Genomic DNA, 25,390 nt, shown 5'->3' on the forward strand with positions numbered 1-25,390 from the left:
TAATTAGATTAAATTTAAAGATAGAAATACTAAATTCTTTTATAAAATTGTCATTCTTTATATGAAATGAAACTCTATCAAGACTCTAAGAGATAATCTAAATAATTGGAAATATGATCCCTTAAAACTTAAACATACTGTTTTCAATTTTTTTTGTGAACCTTTATTCTGATAACAATTTTAACAAATCATTTTTTAATATTGTTAATTTTTTTCTCCTATTAAGAAATATGATAAATCTAAATTAAACTCTGAGTTAACTCTTAAAGAAATCAAAATTTCCTTGTTTAGCAAAGAAAACTTTAAATCTTCTAGTTTAGGTGACTTCTATGCTTTATTTTTTAAAATTTAATGAGACTTTTTGAACCTTTCATTCATAAATTCATTTTAAATATTTATAGAAATCCTAAACAAATTACTAAAGTTAATGAAACTGCCATTACTCTTATTCCTAAATCTGAAAGCCCCGAGTCCATTAAGAATTTTAGATCCATATTCTTTTGTAACGTGAGTTATAAAATTATCACCAAACTTATAGCTAATAGGATTAGAGAATCCCTACTTTACCTAATTTTCCCCAACCAATCCACTTTTATTTCTGGCAAGTAAGGCATCAACAATTCTCTTATTTTTCAAGAAATTCTGTATTCCTTCTATAATTTTTAAAGGAAAATTTGATTATATAATCTTTAAATTAGACCTTGAAAAAACTTATGATAGACTAAATTAAAATTTTATTAGAGATACCCTTCAAAAAGTTAGTCTAAACCCTAAGCTTACTGAGTTTATTTACCATTATGTATTTACTACCTCAATGTATATCAATTGGAATAGTTCTAGGATTGAGAAGTTCAAACCTTCTAGGGGTATTAGATAGAGGGATCCTATTTCTTCTTACATTTTTGTCTTATACATTGAAAGGTTAACTAATTTACTCTAAGACAAAACCCTAAGTAAGGAGTGGTCTCCTTTTACCTTTAGCAGTTCTAAGTCCTGGAATTTCTCAAATTTGTCCTCAATGAGTTATGTTATGCTTCTGGACCTAAAATTAATAATACTAAATCCTCTCTATTTTGTCATAGGAAAACTATTTACATGTTAGTTAAGGATATTAGTGAGAGTCTTGGAATCAAACACTCCATCCAATTTAGGAATTACCTTGGGATCCCTGTTTGCCACCATAAGCCTTCTAGACAAGACTTTGGTTTTATAGTATATTAAGAAAAAACTCTCCATTTTGGAAGATGAATTTCCTTTCTATATCTGGTATAGTCACCTTCGCCCAATCCAGCCTTATGAGCATTTCATCTTATATTATGCAATCTCTTTTGCTCCTCAATTTTATTTGTAAAAAGATAAATAATATTTGTAAAAGATTTATTTGGAATTCCTTACAGAGTACGAAGTGTCACCTTATTGACTAAGATAAATTCTGGAGGCCCAAGACTGATGGTGCCCTTAGGTTCAGGGATATGAAAATTTTTTGGTGGATGATGTCTTCCCCCAATGATTTTGGGCTCAAGTCATTAGCAGCAAATATAAATTTTTTATTCGTAAAAGTCCTTATGCTATTAATTTTCATAATTTTTCCTACTTATGAAAGAGTGATTTGTCTGTTTGGGATATTTTTTTCAAATGGTTGGGGTGAATTATTGGGGATGGCCTATTTGCTAAATTTTGGAATGATAGATGGATTACTAACCTTCAATCTTTATCTCACTATGCTCTACAGTCTATTTATGTTGATAATCTTAATGATCTTATTGTTCTGTTCTCATCTCAGAATGATTGGGACTGAGCTAGGATAAAAAAATATATTTCTTGCACCTATCTATGATCATATTGTCCAAATTAAACCCCCTAGTAATTTAGGGGGTATGATGTGTTTTATTGGTGTTATGCTAATAATGAGATTTTTTCTATTAAATCTACTTATAATTTGATCACTACATCTGAATCTAAAAAATGTTGCCTGTAATGATATTTTTAAGCTTGTTTGAAAATGGGAAGGCACTCCTAAAGTAGCCTTATTTCCTTGGTAGACAACGCATGGTAGGTTACTTACTAATTACGAGCGTTGTAAGAGGGGCATGGCCAATTCGTCTATCTATTTTAGATGTAGTAATGCTCCTAAATCTGTGTCCATGTCTTCAGAGATTGTTGACATACTAAGTAAGTTTGGAAACAACTTATTAGACCCAATAATTGGGCCTGTTTTTTTTAGTGTAGATCTCTCTGATCAGATGACTTATAATTTGTCTAAAACTGATCTTAATGATTTTTCTTGCTCGAATTTGTTGTTTGGGGTTATCATATGGCATTTATGGAAAAATAGAAATTATGAAATTTTTTAAAACTCAGCTGTCATGCCTGATGTTTTAATCAACAAGATTATGTGTGATTTTGAGTATCTTCTTTCTTGCTATAGGAATATCTCTAAATCTAGTTCTATTTTCATAAGCAACCATAGTAAAATGAGATGGTACCCTCCGTTGTAACTTAGTTTAAATTGAACGTGGATGACTCTGCTTCTAATTCTAGTCTAGCTGCTTGATATGAAGGCTTGATTGGAGATGCTAAAGATAATTTTGTTGCTGGTTCTTAGAGTAGCTTGGAGCTATGTTCCCTTTTAGTTGCTAAGATTTGGATCATTTTCTAGGGGATCAAACTTGTGTTGTTGAAAGACATTGAGCTATTTGGGTAGAAAGTAATTCCAAAAAAGCAATCTCTTTGATTTAGGATGTTCAAAATTGTAATCATCCTCTTTTCTCATTGATAAATAATGTTAGATCCTTACTAAAAAATATAAAATTTATTAAGTTTAGTCACTCCTTTAGGAAGGCTAACGAAAATTCTGATAGGCTAGCCAAATTTGATTTAAAGGATTGTTTGCACTATTTTCATTTTGATACAATTAACTTGATTATGGTATTCTTTTTTAAAATTAGATACTTTGAGCTGTTAGCTCCTTAGATTATATTTGGAAGTTGTGTTTAAGAGGGAAGAGGAGTTAAAATAGATTAATCCTTGTTTGAGAGTTGCTTAATTAGGAGTGAAAGAGTTTAAATATTTTTCTAAACCTTCCAAAATCTTTGAAAATTTTTGAGTTTTTCTCCTATTCTTTCATGATTAGGATTTTAACTTTTTCTTTTAAATGTTAGTTTTTCAAATGATGATTTTTTAAAAATTTATAAAAAATAAAAATATTAATTTTAAAATTATTAATTTTTAGAGAATATTTTTTTTATTTTTTATAAAAATAAAAAAATATAAATAAAAAATATAAAATATAATAATATCATTTATATAATTAAACTTATTAATTTTTTTTATCTTTTAGTATTAAACATCTAAATAAAGAGAAGTCTAACCTTTTTACTTCTCTGTTTTCTTTTTTCTTCAAATTCTTTTTGTTTCTTTTTTTTTGAATTATCAAACAAAATTTTAGAAGAGCAGTGTAATTATTTGAGTTTGTTTAATCCTATTTATTAAAATAATAATTTATAAAAATTAAAACTAACAAAATAATTAAAAAAATTAATTTAATTATATTTATGAAAATTAAAAACATTGAAGTGTTGATTTTCTTAACTGGTGGGCAGGTTTAGGATGTTCTTTTTATCGGTCTCGTCAATTGTGGCGTGCCATTACCCCAACACGCCCAAAGCTAACCCCCTCGCGTGGGTATGAAATTTTTCAAGCCATTATGCCTATACTTTTCTCTTAGAGGACTTGTATTTTACACTTTTTTTAAATAAAAATATAATTAATATTCATTAAAAAAAAACTAGTTTTTAATTTAAAAACACAAAAAGTATTTACTCATATAATTTTTAATATTCATATTTAAAAGAAATACTATTTATTAATTGAACACAGATTGACAAATTTATAAATATATATATGTATTCTATTTATATATTTATTTGACACTTAAAAAATGGATCGTCAACGGATGATTACTCCGTCTCCACTGAACCCCTTCCATTCCACCCTTTTCTCTACCACCTAACTTTTCAGTTTCATCTTCCACAGAGTTCCACTTAACACCATAGCCATAAACACACAACCACCATCGTTTCAACAAAATGGAGAATTCGACCCAAGAATCCCAAAACTCGGTGACCTACGAATCCCCATATCCAATATACGCAATAGCGTTCTCACAATCACAATCGCACCCTCAACGCCTCGCCCTCGGAAGCTTCATTGAAGAATACACAAACCGCGTCCACATCCTCTCCTTCAACCCCGACACCCTCTCCCTCAACCCTCACCCTTCTCTCTCCTTCGACCACCCTTACCCTCCCACCAAACTCATGTTCCACCCTTCTCCTTCCCCACCCTCCTCCAACCACCTCCTCGCCACCTCCGGTGACTACCTCCGCCTCTGGGAAGTCCGCGAATCCTCCGTCGATGCCCTCTCCCTCTTCAACAACAGCAAAACCAGCGAGTTCTGCGCCCCTCTCACCTCCTTCGACTGGAACGACGTCGACCCCAACCGCATCGCCACCTCCAGCATCGACACCACTTGCACTGTCTGGGACATTGAACGCGCTGTCGTCGAGACCCAACTCATCGCCCACGACAAAGAGGTGTACGACATCGCGTGGGGCCAAGCCAGAGTTTTTGCCTCTGTTTCCGCTGATGGGTCTGTTAGGATCTTCGATTTGAGAGACAAGGAACACTCCACCATTATCTACGAGAGCCCTCACCCTGATACCCCTTTGCTTCGTTTGGCTTGGAACAAACAGGACTTGAGGTACATGGCTACTATTTTGATGGATAGTAATAAAGTTGTGATTTTGGATATTAGATCGCCCACTACACCTGTGGCTGAGTTAGAGAGGCATCGTGGGGGCGTTAATGCTATTGCTTGGGCTCCTCATAGTTCTAGGCATATTTCTTCTGCTGGGGATGATACACATGCTCTTATTTGGGAGTTGCCTACTATGGCTGGTCCTAATGGCATTGATCCCATTTGCATGTATTCTGCTGCCTCTGAAATTAACCAGTTGCAGTGGTCTTCGGCTCAGCCTGATTGGATGGCCATTGCTTTTGCTAACAAGATGCAGCTTTTGAAAGTTTGAGGTCTGCTATTGATACCATTCTAAGCCTTCTTTTCCTCATCTTCAATTTCAGTTCTTAGATTTTTTTTTAGCTTCTGTATGGGAATCAGTTAGTACTGTACTGTAATGTTGTGGTTATAGAACACACTAGTTTGTCTTCGCGTTTTGCTTGTAGGGGAATTGATGTTGCATTTGCTGTTGAAGATGGAATTGAATTGACCAATTTAGTCTTGTAATTTTTACTCCTCCAGATGATAGAGTAAAATGTTCACTGTCTGTTCCCATTTTATTGTGTTATGCAACGCCTTGATCCTGTTAGTAGTATGCATCGGTTTGTCATTATGACCATATGCCTATCATTATTTTGCTAATGCCTTTGTAACATTCCTAGACCAGCACAAACTTGTCAGTATTTGAACTTGCTTAATTGAAGGTGAAGATCACCTTTGACAATTGCATGTTAACTTTGTATCTCTTCCCAATGACTTGTTGTCTCGTTAAGAGTAGGGCACTTGTTGATGTTCATTTGGTATATCTTTTCAGCTCGCTGTCTCTGCATTTCAAGTGAAAAAGAAAATGTTAGGTAGTCTTGTTATTAAATTTTCAAAAGATTTAATTCAGGTTTCTGTTTGGATGGATCAATTTTAATGATAAATTCCTGAATTGTTTCTTCTTTGGACATCACTTTGTTATCACATATAGCAATTCTGTTTTTTAACCGGCTTCCCACCAAATGTGTGCTCCTCTTCCTTCTTCCTTTCCCTTTGCCTTCAGCTTTTAATGATTTTGGTAGCCTTTAAGGCAATTGTCCTGGTCTTCAAGATTTTAATTTTTTTAATCGTATCTGCGGATCATGTGGTTTACATGAGCAGTCACATAACTTCCCATCATGAAGGCTAAACATAATTCTTGGTGCATTTAAACATCATATTTCTTTTCCCAATATGCTTGAAAATGCTGACTATTGTGTATGATGAATATACTTATGGCATTTTGAAGTAACAATACGCGGATCAAAAGTCCCATTGATGAATGTAATTTTCAACTACACTTCGTGACTGTTTTTGGCTGATGTCTCTGCTACTCATAAGTAACAAGATAGTGAACCTCATGACTTCAATCAAGTTGAAGTTTTCTGCGATCAATTTTAGGATTGGATGTGTGGTTATAAGTTGGCTCACGTAATGCATTTATCATTTTACTTAGAAGCAAACTTATAAACATATTTTTGTACACCCTACTTACATGAGAGCTTAGTCATTCCTTTTCTGCTGATATTTCCCTTGTGTGACTAAAGAATAATGTTTCCTTTACAGAAATCCATCCTGAAGGATGTTTGCGTATTTAAAGAATTGTTACTGATTTCTATTTCCTCCATGTCAATGATAAATAATGTTTCTGCTAGGTAATTCTGGAATATTTAATTGGTGCTGCTGAGATTCTGGTGTAGGGCAAAGTAACTTTTATTGCCTCCACCATTTTCATGTTGAATATCCAGTTTCTTGGAGTTGGGACTATATTAAATTAAGGCAAAGTACAAGGGAGTTAAACACATTTTTTTGAAGAATCATCTATTAACCCACGTGTCTCTTACTTGCAGGATTATTAGTGGCTTATGACTTGCCAATTTTTTTACTTGTTTTATATCAAAGAGACTTCCTTTGTTTTTTTTTTTTAAAAAAAAAGAGATTTGCTTTGCTATAAGTTTCTTTTATCCCTTGCTTTGTCCCTTTGTGGCGGCTTTTTCTTGTCTACTTGTGATCTATAAGATAAAAGTAAATTATAACGTTAGTTGTGTAACTGTGTGAATCATAACAGCTTATGCGTAGCTTTAATATTTTTTACGGCAAATAAAGGATTGATCAAAGGACTTTATCATTTCTAAAGATAAATTAAATGATTTTATTAAATTATGATATAGAAGCTGTACTCATCACCACAGATTTAATGATTTTATTAACATCATCTCTTATTATTAATTTTAAATTTTAAAAAATAAAATTTGTTAAAAAAAGAATTCTATTTGTTATATCAACTCCAAAAATTTATGTTAGCATTTTTCTAAATTAAAAGAATATTAAACAACGTTGCATGAATCTTACTGCTGAAATGTATTTCTCCAAACTTAATTTGACGAGTTTATAATTTAGAAATCTGACTTTACTAAAGAGCTTGTTTATGTACGCATCTGAACGGTATTTATGGGATTCTCAAGGCACAAGAATGGAGTTTTGTCCAAAAGAAATTTACCTTCTCTCAAGGACGCTCTTCAAGACATAAAAAAACATGCTAATCAGTTTAACTTTCATGGGGATTCCAAGTCGATGTTTGATACTATATTTATTCTGACCAGAGAAGAATTAGCCACGTATTAAGAAACTCTTCGTTTTCAAATGTTAATGATGTGAATCACTGGATCAGGATCGAAGCATGGAGGGGACAGCACGTAAACGTTTTAAGTTATTAATTAGAATTAAAATAGCAAAGGTTTCCGTGATAGTGTGATTAGATCGAAAAGAATCACAGCACACTTCATGTGGATAAACATATAATGTTCTTTGATATCCCTTGTACCAATTTTTCAAAACTAATTTCATGGCGACTTCATTTAGTAGTATATGATATACAAAGTGCTAAATCATTAATTTCATAATAAACGTTAAAAATTTTATTGCAAATGATTAGTAACTAATAAAATACTTGATGATAAATAGAGTAAAGCTCACCACTTATATTATTAAAAATTTGCCAATTTTAGTAGAAGATCAGTGAGGAAGTATGAACCCTATTGACAGGACCCATATACTATTGGGCCTGTGAATATGCATGGCACTACTTAGGGCTGCAGTCCAAGTAGAGCAAAAGGGTGGGACCAGAATGAGAATTGAGAACCACAGAGGCGCAGCACAGTGAATGAAGCAGAGGGAGGCCACGTAACAAAGAAAGAGAAGACCCACAAAACAGAACAAGTAAAAACAAAAAGAAAAGGAGAATATAAAGAACAACCAAAGAATTATCATATCAAAATACAATTTACAAAACCACACCTCTAATTCGTTTTCCACAAAAACCCGTCCCTTTCTTCCAACCATGGACCTCCCCAACACCACACGCCCCCCACTTCCGCCGCATCACCAAAACCACAACACCCACCCCGAAAATCACCGCCACGGCTGAAATGTCCCCACCGCCGCCGCCACAACCGCTGACCAATCTCCCCTCCTTGCCGGATCTCCTCCTCACAGCCCTCTCCGTATGCTTCCTCTTCACATCCTCTAAGTCCCACATCGCTTCCACCAACTGTCCCTTCCTCTCTTTCCCTCTTAACCCTCGGCGTTTCCTCAAAATCCCCGCTATGTCCCACACCGCAACCCCAACAACATCGATATCATCGAACCCTAACAAGCTTAACCTTAATCTTCTGCCTCCTCGCCGCCATAACTTCGCTTCCCCACAATCTCTCTCCGATTGGCTCAAACCTCGTTTACCCTCTGACTCCTTCGCTTCATGGGGGGTCAAGCCAGGCACCAAGAACGTGCACAATCTCTGGCTCGAGCTCTCAGAAGGTGAAACCTCCCTCGCCGATTCAACCCCTCCGGTTCGAACTGTTCAGGTTCTTTCGGTTCGGATAACCGGAAAGGACGGTAAATTCTTAGTGGAGTCGCACCAGGAGTTGTCTGACGGTAACGTGAGACAGCGGGGAAGACCCTTATCGGAGAAGATGAAGCCGAACGAGGTTCCTGAATCTGCTGCTGTTAGGGCCATCAGGGAAGAGCTTGGGTCTGTTATTGGGGATGAAACGGGTTTTGATTTGCGTGACATTGTGACCATTGATCCCAATTCGTATCAGATGAGAGTGGAGGAGCGTGATTCGGGTTCTTATCCGGGTTTACCCGGTTGCTACGTTTTGCACACGTTGAATGCCACGGTGGAGGGTTTGCCAGAGGGTGATTTTTGCACCTATGAGATGGATGAGTATGGGGATTTTGATGAGAAGAAAGTTGCAGACAGGGCTGTCTCTGTTAAGAAGCATTATTGGACATGGGTTAGTGCTGATTCCATGGAAACTTGATATGGAGCTGGAGCTTTTTATATATATATTTTGAGTTTAAGCTGACATTTTTTTTGGAAGTTTTTATGCATATAGGAATATTGATACCAACGGTTTTTGCACTTGTAAAATATTATTGAGGTTTTGGGATAACAAGGTGAGTGTGGGAAAGTTATTATTTTGCATTGTTTGGGGTTTACAGATAGAGAGTGGAGCTGCTACTTGTTGATGTCAATAAATCCCGGGTATAGAATTTGTTGTTTTATTTTTATCTGTAATTATGTTGCATTCTTTTACCTCACTTGTTTACATTGTGGGTTATGCTTGTGAGTTGTGACCATATGGTGAATGGTTGGATAGTGGGATAGGGGATAGCTTCCCATTCCAATTTAAGGATCCCCAAATATGTATTGGCAAAATTTGATTTGGTGGTATGGGTGTGTCATGAAACGAAGTGCTGAATTGGACCTTCTTTCTTGAATGGCAATTATGCAATCTGTTAAGAAGTATTTAAAAATACCGGTGATTGTCTGATAACCTCTGCCAGATAAAAAAATGGCCTGAATCAGATGCTGTTAGCCTGCTACTACCTACTGATGCTTTGAGGCCGTGTTGGTATCGGTGATGGTTCTATCTTCATGAGGACTCAATGCGTTTTATTCCTTGTGCTTCATTATTTGGTGAAATCTTGATTAAAAGTAGGGGATTAGGAAGAAAATTGGAAGACAGCTTCAGTACAAATCTTACATGGTGTAGAGACTATTTTATAAATATTTTTCTTTTCTTTCAAATTCAGTTGGACAGTGAAAAAGGTGGTTAATCAAGTTGAAATTTTTAAATAAAAGCTGAAAACAAGAGGTGCATTCCATAGTCACTGTTCCACCAAGCAATTGCAGTTAGAGGAATTATGAGGGGCATTCTCTAATCCTTACATATATGGTTTTTTTCTTGTCTTATTATATATGAATTTAAACCATTGATTGTCTTTTCCACACATTATGTGGGTTCTTCGTGATGCTTTGGGCTTGTGGAAGACAAATTCATGGACAAGGTGGAGCACAGTTTAGGCGTGACAAGGTGGAGAAGGTTTTTCATTCTATTTGCTGTAGAAATTGGGTTGGGGTTGCTATACATTCCGGTGGATGACAATAGATTGGGTTTAAGTAAGGTAACTAGATCCGATTTCATACACATTTTTCAAAAAAATACTTGTATCTAGACTTATGCACGCTGGGGTAATAATTATAATATAATACTTGTATCTTCTTACTTGTTAGGTACCTAGCATCTAAACTCATCAGCTGCATTTTAATTAACTTGATTATGGTCTCCATTATGAGTTTTTGCAATAATTTAATAAAGCATGAATGCTATTATAATACTACTATTAATGATGAAAACCAATACAAGGGCATTAATCAAATGTAAAACATGTAAATTAAAAGGAAAAACTCTAAATTTAATTTAATTAACAAATTTAAAAATATTTTAAAGTCTAGTTATAAAATATAATAGATATATTATGTAGCTAGGGGTAAAGGTGGATAATATAGCACACCGTACATATACTTAATTTTTTTTGTAAATAATTACTCAACTGACCTCTGGCTCATTTAATGGATAAATACCTTACCTATTTTAACAAGTACCCTTTAGATTTAACAATAAATATCATTTCATCAATAACCCAATTTGAATAGTCACACAAAATGATATTAACAGCTCAAAGAGATTCAAGTTTTTGGTTGCATAGCTTCGTAAAATGAATAAAGGCTTAGCAGAGATGATGGCTTTACAGTGATGAAGCACCTTATATAACTCAACCACGGTCCAAATCAATCGGATTCTCCGTCTTCACTACCTTAGGCTTTTTCAATAGCTCTTTTTTCCCTACCAATTGAATAAACACGCCATTTTTAGAGTCTAATTTCACAAACTCAGGTGAGAAGTCAAGTATAACTCGAGTTGCTTATTGTATAACTTAAGTTGGGATCTTATTCATAAAAATATAGCGATAAAAAATTTATCCACCAACTACTGAATGATATATAAGAACTTGAATACTAAAGGTTCAATTCAATAAAACCCACGTTAATATAATTTCTGAAATTATTCAAAGTGTATTAGGTAAAATTAGTATATAAGTTACTTGAAAATTAAAAAGTTAGCTGAACCTGAAAAATTAGCTAGAAGTTGAAAGCTGATAAACTAGTTGATTGAATTGAAAGTAATCTTAATGGTTGAACTAGCTAATAAATATTAAATGACAGATCAGGGTATAATTAATTATTGAACTAAAACTTTAAATTTGGTAATTATATATTTTAAAATAATTATAAAATATATATTTTCATTTAAAAAAATTTTCATCATCCAAAAAAACTAGGATAGTAGATTTTTAGTTTTATTTATATTTATAAATATATTAATAAAATGAAATGAGAAAATATAAATAAATTTAAATTGTATTTTAACAAATTTATTTTACAAAGACATGATATTTGATGATTTTGTTAAATGAAAATATTTATGGAAAAATAATTATTTTTATTATTATTTTAAATTTTTTGTGCAAGTGACGATTCTTTGAGCATTGAACTTAATATAGAAAGAGATATTAAGTTTCTAAATTTGAACGACTAAAAAGAGAAATTACAAAGGGCTATTAAAGATAAAAACGAGAAAGGTATTTTGGTTAGCAGTTAAAAATAAAAAATATTAAAATAAAAGAGAGAAAAAAATATTAATAAATACCTATTTCAACTACTTTGTAAAATAAAAAAAATATATTAAATAAACTTTAAAGTTGATAAAATAAATTTTTAATTAGCTAAAATCATTACGAAACACTAATCTTACTTGAACTACATCTCAATGTTGAAAATTGATTAGTATATAACTCCATTTAACTTTCTCACCATTTATGACAATTTAACTCTGATTCATCAGAATATTCTATTATTTCCTTCAATTTTACCGATGCTTATAAATAAATGTTGCAAGTATAATTATTAAAACTCCTGCATCTTCACAGTCCAATGTCCGAAAGAGTTGCCCTATGCTTAATCACTAAGTCTATTTCCGAAGTTCTGATTGGTGGGTACGTACCCTTCTCGTTTGCGTTATATTAATAATGGATGAGTAGTAGGGGTTTGGAGTGGAAGACGGTAGAAGCAAGCTGTGTATGTAATAATAATATGCTCATCTTTTTGACAAATGTGTTTCATACCTTCTAAAAGTTAAACGGTATTCAAGCAAAAAGGAGTTGAATTTTCGGGGTTCATCGATAACCAATGCATTGCCTAACATTTGGAAGCGACTTTCATGTACATAAAAAGACATTGCACATCAAATTTTCAAACGTGAAGGATCAAACTAACCCAGCAGCACTTCGAAATTGCTTGTCCAGTTGTCCTTAACCAAAAAATCAACAAGCAATTATTGGGTCAAGTTTTATAGAACTTTAAGTCTCATTTATAAATTTTTTGCACTATAGGTATCCTCCACCAGAAGCTGGTCTTATTTATACTTGCCATTTATACCTAAGTTACATTCTTTCATAATAATCTCCATTTAATGCTTATATATATGAATTTAAACCATTGATTGTCCACACATTATATCGCAAACAAGACTCATGGACTATATCTTATTTGCTTTATAGAACAGTGTATTGCAACGTTTGACATTTGTTGCGCATTACTTTCATTTTCCATCGCAAATTTTGCATAATTGTAACTTATTTTCTGTACATGTTGGCCTATAAATAAGAAGTGATGTAAAAATAATGATGCACTAAAAATGTCACATTCATGGTTTAAATATTGTTCCTTGGAGACTTTATAATGAATAATTTCTCAAGGTAGACGACTTAAAGGTTACTTTTTATAAAGAATTTCTGTTGAGGTAGGTTTCAATGTTGGCTGACTTCGTTTATCAAAGATCCGAAGCAGGATAAGTATTTGTCAAAATGTTTGTTTCTATTCAATGTGGAAGAGGGCTTCCTCTTTTTGAAGCCTGGCATATTTGTATTTGTATCACCCCCTGATTGGACCTTTTGAAATTGGAAAGTTTTAGCTTGCTTTATATATACACACACACAAGTCTATTAAAACAATTGAATGGTGGGCTGAATTGCTTGCTATTGTCAAGTTTCTTTCTTTACCCTGCCACTTTCATGTTAATATCAGTTGCAATTGTAGGGACGGTAGGTAGAGAGATTCTTGGCTTTTTTTATCCTGAAAAAGTTACCTGACTTTTCAATTTTTGTGCCACTACAAAATTATATTAGAAAGAGTGATATGATAAGAGAGACGATATCTGACCTTAAACTATTTACCAAATTAGCTGCTTTAACTTTTGTAGGTTTACACTTCAAGCATATGTTGGGCGGTAAGTCATTAGCTTTCAATAACAATACATATTACAAGTATACAACCACCACCCAAAACTTTTGAATTAATGGGATAAATTTGAGAGGGTCGAGTACAAGTTCTTAACATACTTTAGAAAATATGAATTCTGAAAATGCTGGCATAAGCATAAGTAGCTCCTGGTAATCAATATTCTGGGTTGCTGTAGACAGAATGCGGAAAATCAATGAAGAAAGTGTTCTAACTATCAACTTCCTAGATCCCACAGTTAGCATGTCCTGGTATATTCGTTTGAGACATGCATGGCCAATATCATTTCTTGGGTATTGCTAAAAAAAGACAATAAATATATAAGCTGATTCACGGTTACCAAAAGTTTGATTAAAGTATACCATATATGATTCTTAAAGCCTTTAAGTTAAAGGCAAGGAATTGACATGTAAAATCTGCAGATTCTCCAAAGAAAGCTACCAATTTCCCCCTTTTTTTCTTCATTCTCTCTCTCTTCTTCGAATCTCGTCTACATAATCTTCAATCAAAACATTTTTCATCGTATCCCAAAAACCAACCAAAGAAACAAAGGTGACCCAATATCTACTCATGCATCCACTCCCAAAAGCTACTAGAGATATACCACGAAATCCAACACTCAGCTTCTTTTCATTTTACCCCGTTTACCATAACCTCTACCATCACGTGCAACGCAAGACAAATTTAGATAAATAGTGGGAGAAGAAAGAAAGAGAAAGATAAATGAATCCAAAAGCAAAGAGATAAGATTAACCATCGAACATGCATCCTCTTTTCATGATCACTCACAAATTGTAACTTTTGTCCTGTCATTCATATATTTGATTTACAAATGACACAGTGGCTTCAAAATACGTTTTAGTACAAAGCCAATCAAAATGTGCAAACAAGAAAACTGGAAGAACTCGCTATGATATATGAATAGTAGATCATATATTTAAGTTAGCAACAGTATGATAAGTTTAAATTGTGGTAGAACACTGAGCCCCTTGGTTTGAAGTAAGAGGACCTGCAGGCATAGAGGGTCCAAAGGCCATGATAGTAAAACAATTAACATTGAACCTGTAACGTCCAGAGACCCAAGTTCCCACCTTCCAACGAAGCTTCCCAATAACTTTGAGATTCAAAACTAGTCTTCCAATAGTTTGATCACGACCCACTTCATAACTAAGAGAGGGTGCAACTGGTAACCCATTTCCTACCAAAGATGCTGTTAAGAGATTACTCTCTTCTTGGCCTTGGTAGAAGGGAGGAACTGGGGTATCACCAGTTATCTGTTGGCCCTTGTAGGTTGCATAAACTTGAAACTCATCATAGTAAATGCCAACTTTCTGATTTGGATTTTTGGAGAGAAGAGTGAGTTGGATGGAGGAGTTGAGGCTTGGTCCTGAAAGGTTCAGCTGGTAGATATCAACTTCTTTGAGGGAGAATTGAGGCTTTGCAGGGTGGAGGATGAGCCAGATAAGAAGTATTAGTAATAGGATTGAGGTGAAAAATGCTGAGAAAGCAAAGAAGAGCTTCTTGTAGTTCCTCTCAATTCTCAGTCCTTGCTTGCTAGCACAGTCCTTCGGAGATTTTATTTCGATTTTAGACATTTGTAAAAGAGAGAGAGAGAGAGAGAGAGAGAGTTGAAACTTGAAAAGAGGGATGCTTACAAGGTTAAGGAAGAGGGGTAGGGTGGTTTTATAAAGAGAGCAAAAAGCAATAATCATTATGCCTGGTAGCATGCTTTTGACCGGTAGCACTAGGTCCCCTTTGAGGTGATTATTGATTAAGTATATAATTATGAGAGATTAAAGTGGTAAACTTCTGGAAAATTGCTTTATATATACCTAGACATTCTAATTCATTAATTCTCAGTTAAATTCATTAAAAATTATAAAAATTACGTGGGACTCATTCTTTCATGTCTGATTTAATATTTTTTTATCTTTTATAATTTTTAATAAATTTTAATCAGTAACTAAAAAGATTATTAAAAGTGTGTTCTTAGCCTGTCTTACAGGAAAATCCAAGCATCCTAAAGATGCACACGCGTCCTGTTAGTATGATAAATTAAGCGGTAAACTCTGCTGAAAAATTACAAAGTTTCAGGCTTCTGAATCATACACTTGTTCACCTTTTCAAAAGGATAATATTGGCATTCAAATATACTTATCGGTACGTAATTCGTATACTCTTCTTCTTTTAGGTATCGAGAAAAAAGTGAAAAACGCATATTCTAATGCCTATTTTGGTTTAATTTTTCCATTAAGGAAAGTGTATTAGTGAAAGAATGTAACAAACAAGAAAACCCATAAAAGAGAAGGAAAACGTCCCTTGAACATGTATGCACTTTGGGACACATAGAAAGGCCTATTTTAAACGTGTAATTTGGTTTACGGGTAATTAGGTGCACCTGAAAGGCATATGTATATACTTTTAAATAAAAATCTTTTACAAGGAATTGTGGAGCGAAGTTTCAGTGGCACAAATCAAGCTTTAACCTTTTTGCTGTGAAAACAAATTCCCCCGTTTATATGTTCGTAGTTCGAAGGTTAACAGCAACATAAAGTTCACACATGAACTGTATAAAGGCTATAATGTAACCTAGTAATGTAATAGATATTAACGATTGTTTCCACAGTACTTCCTTTCTTTAAATGCTTCGGTGGCTTTCACACTTTTCTTTATGATGAGCTGATTGGGACTGCCATACAATGCTAAGGACCAAATTTGTGGCAATCTCTGTCCCCAATCCAACCTGTTCTTTTTGGAGCAATTGGGTCCGTAGAAGCTTACTGCAAGTGAAAAAAAATCTATTTCATATACAACTTTGTTTGAGCATTATTATTTTTAGCCAAAAAATAAAGTGCCAATCGAATTGAACTCGCAACCTACTCGTAATAATTCGTATACTTAGGTACAAGACTAAGGAAAAGCCAACATAGCATGGTAAAGACAAAATCAATTAGCCGCATGAAGTGCACGTCATTGCTGGTGATTGAACAGCTGTAATAAGAGAAGCGAGACACATGGCACACAAGGTAGACCATAATAGTATATATTATTATATAATATGATATATGGGGGTAGGGTAACTCTTTTAAGTTATAATGGGTCATTAGGAAAGAAAAGCAAAAGCAACACTTTTAAAAGAGCCGTAGAAGAGAGATGCTAAATAGTCTTCGTTCATGATTGAAGATAGGGTGCTAATGGCCTCTCCCTTGTGCCCATTGGAAACTATATCTTAGCCGTATAGTGAGAGATGTATCCTTCAGAGAAATTATTGAGACTAGTGGATGTGATTTTATGCTTCTGCGTGTGTTGTTTCATTTCATAATAAAAGAAAACTTGGCCGTAAATGTGTTAAGTTTTGCTTTTTAAGTTGAGAAAAGGTCCCACTCCCGAGATGGTTTTCTAGTTTAGTTGATATGAATAGTCTTTAAAGTATTGATACTTTTTTAAACACTTGATTAACCAGATAAATAATTAATTAAGTAAAGGATTACCGTGTGAAGTTCGTCATACATGTCAATGCATGGTGATGGTGGACCATTTTATTACTTTAATTTTCGTTCATTTGCCATCATAGGACCCTTCTAGTTGGAGTTTGGATATATGGCACTCATAGAAGAGACGTTTGACATTAAAAGTTCCTTTTTCAGTTATTATTGTGTATTGATCCCTTCAATCAAGAGAAGTTGATGACCCCATCAAAGTGGTTTTGCCTCTTCTCATTTTTGTTTCTCAATTTCTTTTGTTTATTTTATGTCTTTGCTCATGGACCATAAACACTCCCAATTTTGTTCATAAAATACAACTTTTTTCTAATTATTCAAAACTTTAATTTGAGACCTCACTAATTGAAAACGATTTGTTCCGTATACAAACATAATGATTGATTATGTTGGTGCTTTGAAAACTGTTTATTGAGTGAAGATCCCTAGCAATCAAACAAACCCAAGAAAGCAACGAAATTGGCTAAGCATTAAGCAAAGTGAACAATGTTGAAATTTGGTTGTTGGGAAGTACAAGCGAGGAAAAGGGGATGGTGGGGGACTGAATTGTTTAAACTTTGGACAACCTTTGGCATTATTATTTCCAGAATTCCGAAGGGTCCCCTGGTTTTGGCTACTAGCATTTGTCCATTTACGTTGTATGTATTCTGTCTACGTTTCTTCTCAAATTTTGTCCACAAACTTAAGGGAGAATGGAGATGCTTAATGCTTTATTGCTGCGATCAATTCTTGAACGCAAGTATCACTTCACAATTTTCAACTATGCAATTCAAAATTTCAGGTGATAAGGATCCCCAAACTCGGATATTAGCGTGAGAAAAGGAATTGTTAGAGCTGCCAAAGTGATCTTTGATCAGTGGGATAACTCGGCCCATTTTTAGTTTTTAGTGAGTTAGATTATTAAAAAATTGACCCCTATATCATTCGAATTTTTTTAACCTACACCATGTCAACCCATTAACAAACACAGATCAACTCGTAATGAGCCAAGGTTAACTGAGGAGTTTTAAATTTAATTTATGATTAATAATTTAAATTTAAAAAAAATTTATAATTACATCTTAAATTAATTATTAATCTCTAAAATTAATCTCCTTTCCTTTTTATTCTTACTCATTTTTATTGTGTATTGCACTTTACTTTATACTGTAACTTTATCAACTTGTGCGATTAGAGATTTATATGACTTATACAACTTGTGTGACTAGATTTACGTGACATTGATGACCTATGAACTAATTATATATTTTTAAGATTTATTTTAGTTTTTTATTAAATTTTTTTTAATATAATAAACAATTAACCTGTGAGCTAATTCACCAAATTAATGAGTTGAGTAAAGATGCAATTTTATAAACTTACTATAAAGTAGGTTAGTTGAGTTAGCTAACTATTAAGTTTAACATGTAGTGAGTCAATCTAAATGAGTCAGATTAATTCATTTTCACTATATATATATATATATATATATATATATATATATATATATAATCATTTTAAAATAAATCCCAAAGCTACCTATTAGAAAAAAAATTAGTACTAAGGTTTTGTGGTTTCTTCAAGAATATTTTTCTTAAAATTTTTCAAGCATAATTTTATTAATAAGAATACTTTCACCGAAATGTGATTAAACTACTCTCTCTTCATCTAGTTTTAAAAAATATACTTTTTTTCCTAAGAAATAAATCTGCATTACATTTTAATTTATTTTAGCTTAATTAGATTTTTTAGAATATTTCTTTCCCACGATGGTTTTCAACACAATTGGTTATAAACCTATATTATCAATTTTGTAAGTTTAAAAATAAAACATAAAGATAAATAAAATTTCAAAACTAACAAAAGTGCTTCAACTTTTATTTTCAATCTTTTAAAGGTATAAAATCAATAATAATATTTAAAATAAGTTGTCAATAACATTAAAAATAAAACTTTATTCATAGTTGTTTTGATTTACACGAAAAAGTTAGTCACAAACTCCAAAATAACTTGGTTTAGAAAGGTAGATGGCGTCCTGATATCATGCAACTTCCAATGGAAATCATCTTACTTTTCTTTTCATTTCTCAATTCTTCTTTTATGGGGAAGGAATATTATATGGTTAGTGGAAGTGGGACAGGAATCACTTTCGAGAAACTCTTTCAAATGCACTCTTTAAGAAAAGTTTGCTTGAGAAACCTGCAACCACCTTGGGTAAACTGAAAATAGAAAGGTAATAATTTTGAACAAAATATAGAAGTTCAACTGGTTGTTATGGTAAAAAATCAAGATGTTATGGTATTTAATTAAGAAGCTCCAACATGATCAATTAGTGAGTCGAATCCTTGTAAGTAAACAACTCCTTAAAATAAATAAATAAATAATGTGGCAGGAAGATCCCTATAAAACTGTATAAAATTACAATGATATATTACACAAGGTATATTATATATCATGATCTAGAGAAAAAACGCAAATGAGAAAAAACGGTTTTAGGAAGCATATACAGATCAAGTGTTTTAGGTATTTAAAGATTGAGGAAAACAAAATTTGGAAGAACTATACTAACAACTCATGCTCTCCTCTTCAGTGAGTCAGAAACCTGTGCATGATCTTATTCTTTGCCATCTTTTTCTGCAACAAGAGGATCAGCATGCACTTGACGAACAAATTGTCCTTTCACTCTTGGACGCTGCTCTGCTAGTTTCTTTCTGCTCTCATATCGAACCTATTAAAAAGGATAACAAAAAGTCAGCATCTTTTGGAAACAATGGTAGTAATGCTTAATACAAGGACCAAAGGTTATGCTTATAGTGATGAACCTTCTTCTCATAGCATCTCTCTTTCCTTTTCAAGCGGAACTTGTTCAGAGCTGCTTCTCTTTGGATTGATCGATGAGAGTTTCCGTTGTTTGTGAGGTCTCCATTCTTACCTTCTGAAGCTGCCCTGACAGTGGCAACTTGATCAACATTGCTATTACTGCCACAATTGCTTCCATAACCGATGCTGTTAAGATGGCTTGCATTTCCATTGCAGAAACTACTAGATACACTTTGATCAGTTGCTGGAGATATGTGTCCTCGCTCCTCTCCATGTTCTGATTTGTGTTCATGCGTGTACACAACGTGGTTTGTGGTGCTGTTTCCATTTGGGCCGCGAGGTTCATAAAGCTGCTCTGAACTGCTCTCTTTCATATTTGACTGATAAAATGTATTCACTTGAAAGTTTGGTTCAAGGATCACAACTGGACTTGGACTTGGCATTGATGGTGGACCAGACTGTGTATGAAACACTGGAGGAAGTACAGAACCATAGGCTGTACGTAGATCGTTGAACCTCACACCTTTTACTGGAATTGGGAATGAATGCCCTTGATGGGAGTGTGAGGTTGCAAGTTCAGATTCTTTTGATTGGACTGTGGTTGGAGACAAGATACATCGTTGCGTGCTAGGCGTTGAACTATCAGAATTGCAGCCAGTGGCAATATGAGAGATATTTTTCTCACCATTTGTTCTTTGTTCTTTCTGTTGGTCGGAGAAGTTAATTAACACTGCAGGAGGCGAGCCTTGTGATGGCTTGTTAGTATACCTGCAGGAAATTCCATTTTAATGATTAGCTTCTTCCCCTTTCTAAAGAAGAAACACATCAAACTTATACGCCTTGAATTCCTTCATGGTAGGTTAATAAAATAAGGAAAATGTGCCACGTTTATAAGCAACCGACTGATTTCTACAAGTTTATGAGCATTGGAAGTAACTTCCAAAAGATTTTAAAATCTGAGAGGAAAAAGTAAGAATGAAAAGGGAGTTTAGCAGATACCGCTTGAAAGCTGATGCATTCGAATGCATGAGGGTGTGCCTTTCTTCAGTGGGTTCATTCTCAAAACTGCTGGGATGAGATCTTCTCAGGGAAAGATCCAACTGAGGAGAAAAGTCCAACATTCCTGTGCAATTAACTGAGGGGTTTTTGAGACTGCAGTTTGGATGAGTATGAAATGCTCCAATCAAGTCAATAGCTTCCCTAGAAGAGTTAATTTGAACATAGTGATTGTCATGAGCCTCACCACTGATGCTAGCACTCCCAAAATGCTCTGGATCACCATCCTTGCCATTAGTTGTGCTTGTCTCACCATTTTTGTGGATACCTACAGTTAATTCTACAAAAATAAAAGTTGCTCAATTTTCAGATATTCTTCCTTGTCAAGCATAACAAAAGATTATTACAGAAAGGGGAAGAAATTTACCTCCAGCATTACTGTTATGCCTCATCAATGTCTGGCCTAAACGAATACATGTTTCGACCTCCTGTGTCTCTGTTCCATTTGGATATGCTTCCCCGGATTTCAACAGAGAAAATTCCTGCACCTTATCGACCGGGCCACTCTCAGCTTCCAAGTCAGGCTTTGTACAAGAGCTCTGAAACAGACAGCAAACAACCAGTCTCTATATGAAAACTTCATCTAGCCAATCCAAACTGAAAGCAATTTTCTTTAAGATACATTAAGCATTTGGAGTACACTAAGACTTGATTAATCTAGATTCTGGAGGGCTGTTGAGATACCAAACGTTGATAAATTCGATAGTATTGCAAAGAAGTTGAAAAGAAAATTTACATAAGAAATAACCGGTGGGCAATTTCAGACAAGTATATGCTAGAATTTCCAAACTGAACAAAGATTAGCAAGCAAAACAGTCAACCATGGAGACTGTAAAGAATGCAGTAGCATATTATCCTAGCATCTGAAGAAAAGTTTTTCATTTGCACCAGCAACTAGAAATGGAGTGACAATTAGACAAATCTATCTAAACCCCACAGTCTGGTTACTACATACTAACTGTACTTGACTGTGTCTGTTCTTTGTCCTTTGCCACAAATGTCTTCAAATAACAGCAATAATATAAAAATAATGTCTTGATCTAGGAAACTAACCTGCGCATCACTTCCTTTCTCAATCAATTCCTTATTTCTCTGAATGCATGCGGCATCGCCACTTGAACGATTACTAGCAGCATTGTTTTCAGCAGTGGCTTCAACCTTCTGCTGAGCAACACTCTCGTCTTGAGGGCCATTGACGCCCATGGTTGACTGACAGAGAAGGTAAACAATAAATTATATTTTCAACCAGTTGTCAATAACATTTGATCGGACCATTTAAGAGTAATAGTTAAAAAAAAACTGAAAAATGAGTGAGTAGAAGTCTTACGGATTGTCTTCTCCAAACATGTTGCCACAAATTCCTCAGTTCATTTTTTCTAATGGGCTTAACAAGATAATCAGCGGCACCTCTCAGCATGCATCTGTATACCGTGCTAATTGAATCTTGTGAGGACATCACTGGAAAATCATTAAAAAAAAATGCAGAACAATTAATTAAAGCATTAGCAAAGTGGGAAAATTCAGTAACAGTTAAAAGATTTATCTTTGGTATCATACTTATGACAGGGATGTTTTTGCAAATATCATGCTCCATAATTAATGTGAGAAGCGCATAGCCAGATATGGATGGCAAATCAACTTCTGTCAATATTAGATCAACATTGTGTGGTCTTCCCTTGAGTAACTCCCATGCCTTCAGGCCATCAGGAACAGCAGCCACTGCTCACAACAGATGAGCGAAGTTATTTTGAAGATCTAAGAGCATATCATGAGTTTTTCAAATTACAAGCTTCTCTTTATGGCAAATAAACATTGCAAATAATTGCATCAACTATCATGTTTAAGCCTGTAGTTTCCAGACTACTGAGACTAACACTAAATAAAGGAAGTTGAAAGGAGCCATTAGTTCCTCAGACTTCCATAGAACTCAGATCCCCATCACATAATAGATAATTTTATTTCATTTCTCATAAGGAAAAACCTACTAAGCAACATCAAAAACAAAAATGCCTGCGTTTTGTGCACATAAATTTTCTTTTTCCTTTTCCTTCCCTTAAAATTTTTTATATTAGATCCTTATGAGCTTTGAGGCTGCTGGTGCACTTTGTATTGCCAAAGATCGTACGTCAATTCTTTCTTAAATCAAATTTGTATTCAGAAGACTTTGATTTACTGCAACAATCACGCCTTTTTCTCATTAGGTGAAGTTGCTACATGGATCAAACACCATCATACTCTGTTGACTTTGATTTACTAATAGCTTGTATAACATTAATTTAGACCTAAAATTAACACTACCGGTCAATTTGATCCTTGGTGCTACAAAAATAAATTTGGTCCCTAAAGTGGGTAGCACTAGGAATTTGGTCCTTAGCATCTCCAAATCAATCAATTTAGTACACGAATTAGAGAACTATCATTGATTTGGTCCCTGATTTTGACAACCCGAGTCAATTTGGTTATAACATTAGGGACCAAATGGAGTGATGTGTATCAAAATCAAGGACTAAACTGACTTATGTGCACCAAGTAAGGTACCAAAATACCTTACAGTTACCAAAGTTGAAAGACTAAATTAACGGACCCTAAAATGACAAAAAGTTAAAATTTTATCAAGGACTAAAATTTCTTTTACGTAATTCACAGGCATGACTAGCGATTGTAATTTCAAGGACCGATTTGATGTTTTGCTTCCTTATTTTCTTCTTTTCATTGGCTCTGGTCAATACTATTGAAGACTTAGACCGCAAAAAACACATAGCAATGTTTACATTTAATCAAATTCACGGTTTCAGCCCTGAAAATCGGAAGGATTAAAGAAGGGCGAAAAAAATAACAGCAATCAGACCTACGTGCTTACATGACAGTAAAGCAATAGAGCACGCAAGCCATAAAAGGGAAAACTGAGCAGAGAGAGACCAACATAATGCGTACCGAAAGATCAGAGAGTTAAAAAAAAAAAAAAAAAAACACAGACACACACAGAGAGTTTTAATCTAGACGATAAAAGAAACAAGAAAGTACCCATACTCAGATGGAGTTGAATGAACAAAAACAAACACAAACCCGAATTGAGAAACGAGGATTGAAGAAGACCCGAAACGGAAAAGAAAAATCCTCTGGAAAAGCACGAAATTAAAAAAGAAAAAAAGAAATTACTGACCTTTGTAACTGCATTTCCTGAGAAGCGCAGCTATAATCTGGCGAGTGGAATCATCAGCTTCAACCAAGAGCACCCTCAGAATCATCCTGGGCAAGAACTTCTCCCACCTCATCAAGCCCTTCAATTCACCTTTGCTCCCACTTAAACTCTCTTCTTCCGTGTGCTTCTCTTGGAGTACTTCCACCTCCTCTTCCACTCTGAGTAACTTGTCTCCACTCGTCACCACCTCCCCCATATTCCAATGGAATCGGAATCGCCGTATAGCATGAGAATCTTCCCAGGTGGTTCGCGAAAACCGAGCACAGAAAATTAGATATGTTTGTAACCAAATTTGGAGGGTAAAAAAGAGAGCAACAAAAGAAAAAGGCAACGTATGTAAGGATGGATGGACACCGTTAAGTTTAACAGCGAGCACATCGAAGGGTGCAGAAGGAGACAGCAAAGTTAAGCTGGTTCTGATCCTACGGCTGGCGAAAATATCCACCTTTGTGAAAATATCTAGAGAGTCGGAAAGGTGGCCCACATGGTCCACGTCATCAATCAGATCTGATTTTGGACCAAAAATCTAAAGCCAAGAACCCATTGGCTTCTCGTGGTTGGTGCTGGTGGTGGATATTATTTCACCCTTCTTTTTTTATTATTTTCTTTTCTTTGGTTCTTACTTCGCTTCCGTTCCCATCCAAATCCAAAATATCAAAAAATATATGTGTGTGTGTGTGTGCGCATTTGGATATTTTTTCTGTGGGACAATTGGCGCCTCGTCGGCCCCACCTCGAGAAAGATATTAAGATTTAAACCCACTCGCTTAAGATATTTTTTAGTGCTTTGAAGCTGCCCATGTATCACATGGACGACAGCCAGACACGTGGCTCCCTTCTAGGGGATCTCTCGTTTTGTGGCTTTGAAGTTGTCAAACGCTATCTACGAGAAGGCCAGTTCCTCACGCTTCCACCGTTTCACCTGTTCGCTACTCGCTCCTTCGTTGGATGGTATCTGTATCTGTGCTTCAGACATTCACCATTTTGACCTTTCGACACAGAGAGTGCGTGCTCACTGCTCACCCACTGAGCGTGGGGTGACGTTAAATAAACCTAGGCACACTTTTAGATATCCTATTTGTTGTCATCCCACACCCTTCTTATCCCCTTATTAACTAAACTATTTTATTTCTCTTCTCATATCCCCTAACTACTCTTTAAATAAATACTATTTTCCGATGCAGGGTTAGAAGGAGGAGATTTTTTCTCTTGGTTCGTTGAAACCCATATTCTAAAACAAAATAGACAACTGTCATAACATGAGACACATAGTCTACCTTTGTTTATTTTTTATTAACAATACTATCACTT

At 34.6% G+C, this 25,390-nt stretch overlaps 4 protein-coding genes across 10 annotated transcripts; 2 read left to right on the top strand and 2 right to left on the bottom strand.

Moving 5' to 3' along the window:
- Window positions 1-3,998: 3,998 nt before the first annotated feature.
- On the top strand, window positions 3,999-6,593 carry LOC113845933 (protein TRANSPARENT TESTA GLABRA 1). The gene is made up of 2 exons (XM_027473663.1): window positions 3,999-5,091; window positions 6,386-6,593. The coding sequence occupies exon 1, from the start codon at window positions 4,089-4,091 to the stop codon at window positions 5,088-5,090; it is 1,002 nt and encodes a 333-aa protein (XP_027329464.1). The 5' UTR covers window positions 3,999-4,088; the 3' UTR covers window position 5,091; window positions 6,386-6,593.
- A 1,505-nt stretch (window positions 6,594-8,098) lies between these two features.
- On the top strand, window positions 8,099-10,088 carry LOC113847914. Its single transcript, XM_027477248.1, has one exon. It carries the CDS (start codon window positions 8,248-8,250, stop codon window positions 9,139-9,141), a length of 894 nt encoding a protein of 297 aa, XP_027333049.1. The 5' UTR covers window positions 8,099-8,247; the 3' UTR covers window positions 9,142-10,088.
- Window positions 10,089-13,615: 3,527 nt separating this feature from the next.
- Window positions 13,616-15,170, bottom strand: LOC113852714 (NDR1/HIN1-like protein 26). Its single transcript, XM_027483062.1, has one exon. The coding sequence runs from the start codon at window positions 15,116-15,118 to the stop codon at window positions 14,486-14,488; it is 633 nt and encodes a 210-aa protein (XP_027338863.1). The 5' UTR covers window positions 15,119-15,170; the 3' UTR covers window positions 13,616-14,485.
- Window positions 15,171-18,862: 3,692 nt separating this feature from the next.
- LOC113852425 (two-component response regulator-like APRR5) lies at window positions 18,863-25,215 on the bottom strand. 7 transcript variants are annotated; one of them, XM_027482687.1, is made up of 10 exons: window positions 24,042-24,404; window positions 22,436-22,597; window positions 22,206-22,336; window positions 21,932-22,087; window positions 21,246-21,417; window positions 21,066-21,158; window positions 20,822-20,945; window positions 19,825-20,590; window positions 19,572-19,730; window positions 18,863-19,221 (listed from the first exon to the last, which is right to left on the bottom strand). In XM_027482687.1, exons 1-9 carry the CDS (start codon window positions 24,274-24,276, stop codon window positions 19,617-19,619), a joined length of 1,953 nt encoding a protein of 650 aa, XP_027338488.1. In that variant the 5' UTR covers window positions 24,277-24,404; the 3' UTR covers window positions 18,863-19,221; window positions 19,572-19,616. The 7 variants fall into 7 exon arrangements, with proteins under 7 accessions (XP_027338488.1, XP_027338484.1, XP_027338483.1 ...); XM_027482683.1 differs by having other exon boundaries at window positions 19,106-19,221; window positions 20,822-21,158; window positions 24,042-24,407; XM_027482682.1 differs by lacking the exon at window positions 18,863-19,221 and adding an exon at window positions 24,435-25,211 and having other exon boundaries at window positions 19,287-19,730; window positions 20,822-21,158; window positions 24,042-24,314.
- Between the last annotated feature and the right edge of the window lie 175 nt (window positions 25,216-25,390).

Source organism: Abrus precatorius, unplaced genomic scaffold (assembly GCF_003935025.1).
Source record: "Abrus precatorius isolate BTA unplaced genomic scaffold, Abrus_2018 Scaffold10, whole genome shotgun sequence".
NCBI classification, from domain to species: Eukaryota; Viridiplantae; Streptophyta; class Magnoliopsida; order Fabales; family Fabaceae; genus Abrus; species Abrus precatorius.

Coding starts and splice junctions, on each gene's coding strand:
- LOC113845933 (XM_027473663.1), top strand. CDS start 4,089: ATGGAGAATTCGACCCAAGAATCCCAAAACTCGGTGACCTACGAATCC.
- LOC113847914 (XM_027477248.1), top strand. CDS start 8,248: ATGTCCCCACCGCCGCCGCCACAACCGCTGACCAATCTCCCCTCCTTG.
- LOC113852714 (XM_027483062.1), bottom strand. CDS start 15,118: ATGTCTAAAATCGAAATAAAATCTCCGAAGGACTGTGCTAGCAAGCAA.
- LOC113852425 (XM_027482683.1), bottom strand. CDS start 24,276: ATGGGGGAGGTGGTGACGAGTGGAGACAAGTTACTCAGAGTGGAAGAG. Junction 22,088..22,205: donor ATGTTTGGAGAAGACAATCC/GTAAGACTTCTA, acceptor CTTCTCTGTCAG/TCAACCATGGGCGTCAATGG. Junction 21,418..21,931: donor AGAAAGGAAGTGATGCGCAG/GTTAGTTTCCTA, acceptor TGTCTGTTTCAG/AGCTCTTGTACAAAGCCTGA.